Genomic DNA, 11,824 nt, shown 5'->3' on the forward strand with positions numbered 1-11,824 from the left:
GACTCATAGCGACCCCTCCTTGGGTTTCCGAGGCAGTATCACTACGGAAGTAGATTGCCCCATCTTCCTTCCGAATCTGTGCGTCTCTCAAGTAATCAGAATATTGATGTGAATCCCCAAATTCCACCCACCCTACTTAGGTTAGTTGTTGATACTACACAATGTGTAGACACCCTCCCCCTCTCCTAGGGTTACTTACAGTTGCAGGCCCGGCAAGGAGAGGCTACAGGAGTGGGGAGACAGCAAGTGAGAAGGCCCGAGTTCTGCTGCTGCCTCCAAGTACCCACGACTTCCCTTTCAGTTTTAACTTCGATTTTTCTATCAGTAAATTAGGGTGAAATTAGGGATGACATTTGTTTTGTTTTGTTTCACTTTAACTTTACAGTTTGAACACTTTAGGGGCTTGTCTCCTCATTAGTCTTTTATTTATTCAACAAGTAATCTGTAAGACAGATAGATATCCCTCTTATTGTATATTGCCTTCACTTTCATCCAAGTTAATATTTGTCTACCCTCTAGGTAGTGGTTACCCTCACCTCTGGTAACCACCTATCCTTCATTGACAGTGGTATATTAAAATCTCCTATTATTGTGGGGGTGTCTATTTCTTTTTTCAGTTCTGATAAAGTTTGATTTATCATTCTGGGCTATTTCATCAGGTCAGTAGACATTTATTATGGTTGTATCTTCTTGTTTGATTGAGCCTTTATACATTATATAATGTTTTTCCTTGTCTCTTATGCTGGTTTTTGCCTTAAAGTCTATTTTATCAGAAACTAAAATTGCCACTACTGCTCTTTTTTTGATTACCATTTGCTTGATTTTTTTTCCCCCAACTTTTGCTTTTTACTCTGTTTTTGTCTTTATGTCTGAGGTGTGTCTCTTGTAGACAGCATATTCAAGTCTTACTAGTCTAGTGTGTCTTACACTAAGTCAATGCTTCTAAATTTTATGTGGTGAAGGACCAGTTTTTTGTTTTGTTTTTATATTTAATCTGTTGTAAACTGAAATTTTTTGTAAAATCCAGTAAAAATACTTAACTAGAGAAATGAAATACTAAAAGACATGCAAATATAAGCTTACATATTTTTATTATTAGACTTTAGAGATAGAAAATACTAAGTCGATTTGGTAAAAATTTCTAAATAGTTACTCTCTGTTTCTGTCCTTGTTTTAAGTCAGTTGCTGTCTAGTTGACTCCGATGCACGAGGACCCATTTTCATTCTGTCACAATCATTGCTGTGATTTTTTTTTTTTCTAGTTATATCAGAGGAAGAAAATGAGCTAGGGCTCTTTTTAAAGTTTCAAGCAGAACGAGATGTAACTGAAGCTGGCAACATGATGGATGCCACTGGCAAGGCACTCTGTTCATCAGCCAAGCACAGGTTTACTGTGGTTTTGTATCATCCTTAAATCTGTAGTGGATATGACAGCTTGACATATGAACCTGAATTTTCGTATTTGTAAAAGTCACTGATCATTCCAATAGAGGGTAAAAGAAGTCTATCTTGTAATATGTAATTGTTTTAATACTTAACCATTAATTATTCATTTTGTATTTAAAATGATAGTTTAAAATTTTGAAGTTCAAAAAAAAATTGAAGTTCTTGGTTGCTTAATTCCTAGAAGTAGCATTTAAGCCTCTATTTACATTTCTTTAGTGGTTTTATGTAACCAACTCACAGATGTACTGACATTGAAGTATGTATATCTTCATTGTAGTCATTCACTTTTCCTTGATTTTATACTATCCATGGATTGCTTGGAACATTTTTAAAAAATGGGAGACTTTTTTTTCTTCTTTCTTACAAACTTTTCATTTATCATTTTACAATTTTTTTTTTAGCAAAATGATACCTGCTGTGAAGAATCTCCTACAATTACTAAGTACAGCCAAAATTATTGTGTTTTTAGAAGAAAAATTGAACAGGCCTATCAGATGGCAGTATGTTTGTTTTTTTGTATTTTATCAGAATCTAGTAATGTCAGGGTCCAACTTAAGTGCCTTTCTTTATTCTGAGCTACCACATCAGTGCAAAAGTCCATCTTGAAGGAAGCAACAGAAAAATACAGCGCCTTCCAGTGCCATTGAGTCATAAGCAGTAAAGAGTGTTGTTGTTGTTGTTACGTGCCCTCGAATCGGATGCTATGATCCCCCTCCGTGGGTTTCTGAGGCTGTATCACTATGGAAGTAGATTGCTCAACCTTCCTTCCAAGGAGTGGCTGGTGGATTTGAACTGCCAGCCTTCTGGTTAGCAGTCAAGTGCCTTAGGCACTATGCTACCAGAGCTCCCAAGAGTGGTTGGATTTAATTCATCTTTCTTCTTTCATTTTTAATTGCTAAATATGTATGAAATAAGAAATCCCTGTTTTCTTGTTCTCATTCTCAGTTGCTAAGAACTTAATTCTCATTAGTTCTCCTAGCATTTTATCTGTTCTTCTATCCCCAGGCTGTCCCTAAATTGTCAAATGAAAGATTTCCTATTTATAGAATTATGTTTTATGAATGTAGGGACTCGAATACATATGGAACTCTTTTCTAAGTGGCGTATTTGGCAGATTATTTGTAGATGGATTAACATTCAGAGTTTGACAAATTTATGTATTTCTTAAGAAGTATAAACAAAATTTTATTAACAAGTTGGCTATATGATCCTATTTTTAAAGTTCCTTAGGCATTGTAATAATTTCCTGTAAGTAGACTCATCATGCCAACAAATAAGCTTTATGGCCATTTTGGTTTTGTTTTGCTTATGAGTATCTATCCCTCTGATCTTTATTTCTCTGCCACCAGATTAGCCCTATATACTCCCCTGTTTCGTCTAAAACAAGAAGTAGCGACATTCAGTCAAAAGGCAGTATCTGATACCTTGATGACAATTAATTGGATGGAACAGGCATGCACAGAGTACAGAGGAGCCTGCTGTGGATGAAAGATGTATCTCAAGAACTAGACCCAGACACCTTAAAACAAATGGAAAAGTTCTATTCCTTTCTTGATACATAAACCACTGGACTGCTACAGAATAACTTAATCAAGATCATAAAATGGCAGATTATTTTTGGAAAATATATGTTAAATTAGAAATTCTTGGTTCCTTTAAGATGGTCGGTTAAAGGACAAAATATTGCCACATTTTTATACTTTTCCCTACTCGCATCAATCTCTTTTATTAATATCTTTTTATCCTTTTCCTAATAGATCTAACTACTCTTAAGAACCAGAGGGCTGGTGGTTCAAACCCACCAGCCACTCCTCAGAAGGAAGGTTGGGCAATCTACTTCTGTAGTGATACCACCTCAGAAACCCAAGGAGGGGTCGCTATGAGTCGGGTCCTACTTGATGGCAAAACAACAACAACAAATCAAAGAAATATAACAGAACTGTATTTAAATGTATATTTTTACAATTTAGAACTATTATTATTGTAATGTATTAGTACATTTTCACTATGTCTCATCTAGATTTATTCTTCTACTCTTAGCTAAATATTATACTACCCATGAGTAATTCTGGATGTTTCTTTTTATTTGTTGTTGTTATGTGCCATCGAGTCAGACTGAGTCAAACCCCTCCTTGGGTTTCCGAGGCAGTATCACTACGGAAGTAGATTGCCCCATCTTCCTTCTGAGGGGTGGCTGGTGGGTTTGAACCTCCAGCCTTCTGGTTAGCAGTCAAGTGCCTTAGGCACTACGCTACCAGAGCTCTCCAGCAGCAACAACAACAGCAACACTCTTAAGAAGCTGCTAACCAAGAATTTTGGAATTTGTTTGCAGGAAGAAAATAGCTTATTACTGAGGGAAAAAAAAAAAATTAAGTAAAATTTCATGTAAAATAATTTATTAACTATAAGAAAAAGTCACTCACACCCACTCACTGCCGTTGAGTCGGATCTGACTCATAGCAGCCCTTCCTTGGGTTTCCAAGGCAGTATCACTATGGAAGTAGATTGCCCAACTTTCCTTCTGAGGAGTGGCTGGTGGGTTTGAACTGTCAGCCTTCTGGTTAGCAGTCAGATGCCTTAGGCACTATGCCACCAGAGCTCCCATAAGAAAAAGTAGAGGTTATCAAATTTTTCATTCTGTCACAATACAGTGTTTGATCACAAACTTTTAAAGTAGCTCTCTATGTATGGGTACTAAATAATTCCTTATTATAAATTATCCCCTAAACTACTTATACATGAATAATGAAATTCATTCACTCTTTCAATTAATAAATACTTAGAGTACTTATAATAAAAATAATAATATTTAATATTGGAGTCTTTACTCTGTACCATCAGTTCTAAGTGGCTTACTTCATTGATTACTTCCAAAAGCCCTGTGAGGGAGGTGGACACATGGCTTTAGGCCGCAGCAGCCTCTGTATTCATCCTCTTTACAATCTTTGACAATTAGAATCTAATCCGACCCCTATCTGGACCCCAGAAACCCTGCATGGTCTGACTTTTCTGCAGCCTCATCTTGCACTTGCTCCCTAACCTCAAGCCCTACCTTATTCTTTCCTGTCTGTAAACACTCTAAGCTCTTTGTCCATCATGACCTTTGTCCTTCCTCTTCCCTGGGGCAGGAATGCACTCTTCAGGGTCTCATCATGGCCCCACTCATAATCTTTCCGTCTCAGTTCAAATCCCATGCACAATCTTACCAAGGACTTCCCTGATCATCTTATCACAAGTAGTCACTCCATTTCTGTTCACTTATATTTTTTACCTTTGCAACCTGAAATTTCCTTTTGCATTTATTTACTTCTGATTTCCTGTGCCTCTCTACTTGGAGATGATGAGGAAGAACACTATCTTGTCCATCACAGTAACCTCAATGCCTAGAAACAATGCCTGGCACATAATGTGTGTTGTTGTTAGATGCCATCAGCCCACTTCCATAGAGTCGAATTCAACTCATAGCAACACATAATAAATACCTTATAAATATTTGTTGAATGAATGAGTATATTTAAAAGTTAAGTATTCACATTTGATTCACCATATATCGAAGAAATATAATAGAATTGTATTTAAATATATATGTTCACAATTTAGAACTATTATTATTGTAATGTATTATTACATTTTCACTATGTTTCATCTAGTTTTATTCTTCTACTCTTAGCTAAATATTATACTACCCATGAGTAATTCTGGATGTTTCTTTTTATTTAGAATAAATATTTTCTTCTTAATGACATGCTTTCCACGTAGCATAAAGATACTTCTTAGCATAAAGATATTTGCTGGAAAGCAGTGCCTACAATTAATAAAAATAGCCAAAATCTTCATCAGTAATCACAAAATAGTAATAATATAGGAAAAAGGGTTTAATTTTCCTTATTACAAATTTATGTGTCTGGAAATATATATTATGAACCGGTGTGCTATATTAATATCTCCAACACTTTTATAGTTTTAGGTACAGATCCAAGTGAGGAATAGCAAAGCTTCTTTTGATAAGTTAAAGATGGAGGTTTGCCAGAAAGTGGGTTTACTTGGAGCTAGCCGCTGCAATATGCTATCTCATTCCCTTGCTACCTACCAGACACCCAACTCCATGGTCAACGTGTCCTTGCAGTAAAGAGGAGTGGTGAGATTCCTTTTTAAAAGTTGCCTAAAGGGTGTGAGAAATTGTATAAATGATCAGGTTTCTTTGATATTGCTATAATTGACTTATGGAGGTTATAACAGTCAAGCAATCATAGCATTCTAGACATTAAAGTTTGCCGCCTCCTATAGCTTTCCGTTCTGCTTCCTAGTGTTCTAGGGGATCGTTGAGAGGGACTTAGAGACCAAATGGGGTTGAGGAGGAGAATGGCAAGGGCATCGGAGTCAAGGCCTGTTAGCCCTGGTTCACGCAGAGCTGCTGTACTGCTTTTTGAATTTTCACTTACAATTTTATTTGAAGCAAAGATGCTGTGCCCAGAAAGTGAAAACCTTTTTGTTTTGTTCTACTGTCATTTTATGGATGAGGAAGGTGAAACCTGAGAGAATGAAAGCAAATGGCAATGTGGTCTTAAAACCTATTTTCTAACTCTGGGTTGTGCATTCTTTGCATTCTGCCAAGTTGTCATCCCTGACCACTTCAACCTCAGAAATCTCACTTGAGCTTAAGTTAGATGTTAATAAACAGCAGTGACTTGTTTTACAAAGATTTGTAAGCAGCAAGTAGGAGAATGAACTGTCTTCATATAATAAAAGGAAAAGGGCATTCCTGGTTGCTTTTAAGGAATTTATCTAATTCCATTCAATATTGTAGAATTCAGGAATCAAGAAAGGATGCATTTGGAAAAAAAACAGTATGTGACAGTCTGCATAGCATAATGCCTGAAACGCAATAGCTGTTAGTTCTGTTCTCTCCACACTTGGCCCTCACTTGAACAGGAACGGGGAAGCAGCACAGAAAATGCCCATTTACCTGAGTTAGCTTGAGATCCATTTTCTTGTCAAGTGTTTCTTGAACTCCAGATGAAAAGACCAAATTTAATTATAAATATTAATTCTCTCAAGTTAATAAGTGCTTCTATATGCCTTCCAAAGTAAACATTATATATCTGTTCCTCTGACACAGATGGCTAACATTTCTCTATGGATTACTTAGAAAGTGTTCTAATCCATCCACTCTCCTTCTCTTGACGGCAGTTACTCTCTAGGTGGCTCAAGTGTACATTCCAGTGCTGTGTACACACACATTCATGTAGATATGGATGCCAATTCTTTCACAAAACTACTATTTACAGGATTTTTTGGTTTCACAAACGGAAAATTGAACTTAGCTCCTGCTTCTTATTTGGCAACTATTCATCTTTTTTTTTAATATATATTATTTATTCATTTATTTATCTAATACACTAGTGAAGAAAAATAGCACAGGGAAAGCAGAAATAGTGTCACCTTTCTTTTTTCCTCAGAGAACACTGCTTGGATTCTGGGAGAAAACAGCTCGAATGATGTCCCAGGCACACGGAGAATGTGCTGACTTCCACCCATATGATTTTGTAGCTCTCAAGGTGAATTTATTTCATGTTCTTTTGTTGGAAATATTACACTTCATTTGAGTGTTAACATTAAAATTATTTCTCTGCAAGCCCTAATTGCAAATTTACAGAATATTAGGAAACACTTTTCTGCATTCCTCAGCCAAGGGTCTGTAGTTTCCTCATTCCACATGCTGCCAGCAACAGTAATAATGTGTTACATGGGATAACCATGACAGGCTCAAGATATTAGTAAGGTGGAGAAAAAAAGAGAAAGAAAGTAAAAAGTAAAATTAAAATACAATGCAGATAAGAAAGAAAAAGGTAATGGAAAGGAAAAACTTAAGAGGAACAAGTGATGGAAAAATGGTCGTGTGTTCTCAAAAATGATTAACTATCTGACAATTTTAGAAATTGAAAAAAATTTGTTTTACTTTTAAGCTGATGTCACAGAATATATTATTCTCTAGAATTTTTATTCTCACTTTATTTGCACAGTATCGATATGTCAGTTATGGTCATAATGTGTGATTGCAGCTGAAGAGACCACCAGAGCAGTTCTTTCTCTAATGTGCAGAAGTGAAAGATGATCTTTGGCTATGATTATAAATGCTTTTGACGTTGCATATCTCTCTGTCATCCTTCTTTGCAAATTACTTGTCCAGCTAATCATTTCTTCAGTTCTGCTAGATTAGATTTCAGTACCTTTTATCAGTCTTATTTTCAGTAGACCTTGAAAATGTTGCTTGTGAATTTGCTCAGACCAGTGTCATATCTTTGTTAAGTTCATTTCTTAACTATATATTCATGGAGTTTGGTCTAGATTTTTAAATCATGTTCTGACACGGCATTTTCCAGTGTAAAAAATGCTCCCCCCCCACTTCTATAATAGATGGTTACTGTGTATTTAGACAAATTTGGGGCCTCATTTCTGCTTTGAATTAAAGTTGAAAATTTTTGGCTACATTTAGAGCATTGTAGTGCAGTCTAGCCACACAGCATAAGTTTTCTTTAGGCATATCACAAAGGTGTTAACCCTGTGGCTAGCCCACATCACAGTGTATGTGGTTCCCATAGGTAGCCAGGATGAACAAGAACATAGGGCAAATTCAAACTGCATTCATACACATTTCTCTTATCTCTGCTCTCTAGGTCTAAGAGTATTCCTATTTTATATTGTTCTTTGGAATTTTTATTCTCATTTTGTTTGCAGAGAGAGGAAAACACATCCTTTCCATCTAGTTAACACTCAATTTCTTATCCTTAGCAACTACAAGACACTTCAATCAAGCTTACTGAAGACCACAAAGAAGAACAAATAGAAAACAGTTCTCTTACTGAAAACCTCAATAAGTGAGCAGGCAAAAGTGAATAGTGTTGTGGCAGTCTTGGATACCACTGTGCCATGTATTTGGAAAGAGATGTTTTTCCTCTGACTTACTGATACTCAATACTCATATATATGTCATTTTCCCAATTAATACTAAAAATTTATTCTGAATACTCGTATATATTTTCTTTCCATTTTTAACATGGTAGGCAAAGGAGATGACAGGAGGACAGAACAAACTGGGGCAATTACTCTAGGCTCTGTAGTTTGGGAAACTGAGCCTTATAGTAAAAGCCACAAGTAGCCCTAACCCAGTGACTCCCAGAAGGGGCAGCTGGAGAGAAGAAAGGGACAGGCATTGTCTGTGTTGTGACAAGAGTCCAGAAGACCCCTGTTAAAAATCTGTCTAAACACAGATGTGACTGGGATTGGTACCTGAAAATGGGGCTGTTTCTATGCACATCCTTCATGTTGCCTGTTTCCCTTTGACTACCTCTCTCCTTCGTCTTCCTCTAAGAGCTATTGCTTTTTATGCATTTTAGCCAGATTGCACTGGGTATAAAGTCAAAACAATGACTAATCGTACATTCTTGAGTAGAAAATCCAAACCAGTTTTTTTGGTAAGTTAATAATAACTGTCTTAAGATGTAGGTTCAATAATCAAATGTTTAATTAGAAATTAAAATTATTTAAATAGTTATACATTGATATTTAAAACCATGTTACATGAGATGTTAATATAATTTTTATTAAATTTTATTATACTTTTTCACTAACATATTGCAAGTTTTACTAAAGAAAAAAAGCTACTTTTTGAGTTAATTAACGGATTCCAAAGCACTTTACCTAGTGTCCATCTAAGTTGTGTAGAAAACCATGTAAGTGTATAATCATTGGAAATTTCATTCAGTCACAAGTATTTGCTTGTTCTAAAGGTTGAGTTTTGTGATGATTGCAAAATACTATATTGTTTTTTATGTGTTTATGAAGGCTTGCTAAAAACAACCTCCATAACTAACAATAGTGAGGTCATACCCCAGGAATAATGACTAAGTCTGTGTTAAATTTCTTTGCCTTTCTTTTGGATATTCGATCAGATGAATGCTGTCAAAATTAGTACTGATTGAGAGTGTTTTGAGCTAATGTATCTTCTTTTGTAAGCATGACTTTGTTGTTCAAAATAGTGTACCCTATTGTTTCACAAGTTTATTGTTCTCTCTATTTAGTTCCCAAGTGTTCTGGAGCAAACCCTTTAATGCTTGAAAACTAAACTCCAGAGTCAATGGCTTTGATGCTTCCTTTTAAGCTTGTCAAAATTGACAGATGGTCTCTATGATATAGTACATGGCACAGTCCCTGTGATGCTGAATAAGATGCCTGGCATTTGGTACTCAGTAAATATTTATTGAATGAATGGGGGAGGGGGGAAAAAAGTTTAATTGCATAGTTGGTGTAGATCTAAGGAATAAACAGGAAATTCTCTTAGACAAATTTCAGGAAATCTACTAGACAGTTATTTCATATGTCTTCTGAGTTTTTCAAAAAACTATGGAACTGTTTATTGAACATGAATCCCAAATGAATTTTAACCAGAATCTTTGCATTTTTAAAATTTTCACTTCAGATTAGTTATGTTAAATGAGGATGCAGACTTGGAAACTGATCCAGGTAAGATGGTAACATTCCTTACTTTGAAATGAAATGATCACATTTTAAATATCAAAAGAGTTTATTGCAGCTTTTTAAAAGAGATTGTATTAGAATCTATTTAATTGAAAAAGACATGTTAAGTAAGTCACTTTATGTACACTTTTGAGTTATCTTTCTAAAAGTACCTAATTAGAGGGTCCAATAATCTTTAGGAAATCCTGGTCGAAAGATAGGTGTTTCTAAATGCTGAAATCCAATTAATAGATAATAGGGTTGCATGTTCAGGAGCTCTGGTAGCATAGTGGCTAAGACACTTGCCTGCTAACCAGATGGCTGGCGGTTCAAACCCACTAGCCACTCCTCGGAAGGAAGGTTGGGCAATCCTACTTCCGTAGTGATACTGCCTCGGAAACCCAAGGAGGGGTCGCTATGAGTCAGGGCCGACTCGATGGCACATAACAACAACAACAACAACAGGGTTGCATGATTCAATTTCAAGCTTTCCTCATACTTTGTGTTCTTATTTTTTATTACAAATACATATTTTATATGTATAGATATATACATATATATATATACACACTCAACACATATTTGAATCATTGTAAATATGTGGTAAATAACACAGGCTTTCAAGCCAGAAAAATGGATTTTTCTCTGGGCTTCAAATGGATTTGAATCTGGGCTTTTTAATCAATGCTTCTCTCAGTTTTCTTATCTGAAATATGGTGATTTATGCCTACTAGTAACATTAGTGTTAAAGATAATATTTTTAATCTACATAGCACATACTACATGCCCAATAAATATGACAGCTATTTTTAACTAGATACCTAAATAGAAGTTATACTGATAAAAGAAACAATTTAATAAGCCATAATAATCATGAACTTGTATATCTACCATAGCTTCAAAATATATGTTCTGAAGGTTAGAGGGGTTATTATAAACATTGGTTTCCTGATTTCCTTTTCAGAGTTCTCTTTATTAGTGTGGAGGAATCCTACTGATTTAATCTCACAGCCCTGATTACAATCCCAACAATAAAAAGCTCTCCTCTCTGTGACTGTCTCTTCCCTGTGCCCTTCTTATCTATGTATTCCTGTCTGTCCAGCTTTCTCTTATGCAAATGCTGCCTTTCTGATGTCCCACGGTTGATTGATCCAAGGGCCCATCTCCCTAGAGTAACAACACAATGCAACCACTGCCGTGGAGTGCGATCTGACTCATAGCAACCCCTCCTTGGGTTTCTGAGGCTGTATCACTATGGAAGTAGATTGTCCAACCCTCCGTCTGAGGAGTGGCTGGTGGGGTTTGAACTGCCAGACTTCTGGTTAGCAGTCAAATGCCTTAGGCACTACACCACCAGAGCTAGGTGGGTGCATCTCCCTGTGGTAGGTGTTCTGCCTATAGCCTGATTTTTGTATGTTAATCTTGTATCCAGTCGCTTTGCTGAATCCTTCTATTAGATCCTGTAGTTTTCTTGTTGTCTCTAGGATTTTTCCATATATGTTGTTATGTTATGTTATGTGCCGTCGAGTCGGACCCGACTCATAGTGACCCCTCCTTGGGTTTCCGAGGCAGTATCACTAGGGAAGTAGATTGCCCCATCTCCCTTCCAAGGAGTGGCTGGTGGGTCTGAACCGCCAGGCTTCTGGTAAGCAGTCAAGTGCCTTAGGCACTATGCTACCAGAGCTCCCATAGGATCATATTATCTTCAAACAGAGATAGTTTTGCTTCTTCTTTGCCAATTTGGATGCCTTTTATTTCCCTTTCTTGCGTTATTGCTCTGGCTAGGAGCTCTGGTGGGAGCTCTGGTAGCATAGTGGCTAAGACACTTGCCTGCTAACCAGACGGCTGGCGGTTCAAACCC

The 11,824-nt window shown here is 36.4% G+C and overlaps 1 protein-coding gene across 1 annotated transcript in view; it reads left to right on the forward strand.

The window, feature by feature from the left end:
• ICA1L (islet cell autoantigen 1 like) overlaps nucleotides 1-11,824 on the forward strand; it is a 25,640-nt gene that overhangs the window by 4,349 nt on the left and 9,467 nt on the right. Inside the window, 7 exon segments of the mRNA XM_007936045.1 lie at nucleotides 1,263-1,386; nucleotides 2,796-2,917; nucleotides 2,920-2,992; nucleotides 5,413-5,554; nucleotides 6,906-7,004; nucleotides 8,239-8,324; nucleotides 9,926-9,969. Coding sequence (XP_007934236.1) covers nucleotides 1,263-1,386; nucleotides 2,796-2,917; nucleotides 2,920-2,992; nucleotides 5,413-5,554; nucleotides 6,906-7,004; nucleotides 8,239-8,324; nucleotides 9,926-9,969 — 690 coding nt within the window.

This window comes from Orycteropus afer, unplaced genomic scaffold (assembly GCF_000298275.1).
Source record: "Orycteropus afer afer isolate SDZICR_OR568_19922 unplaced genomic scaffold, OryAfe1.0 scaffold00002, whole genome shotgun sequence".
Taxonomy (NCBI): domain Eukaryota; kingdom Metazoa; phylum Chordata; class Mammalia; order Tubulidentata; family Orycteropodidae; genus Orycteropus; species Orycteropus afer.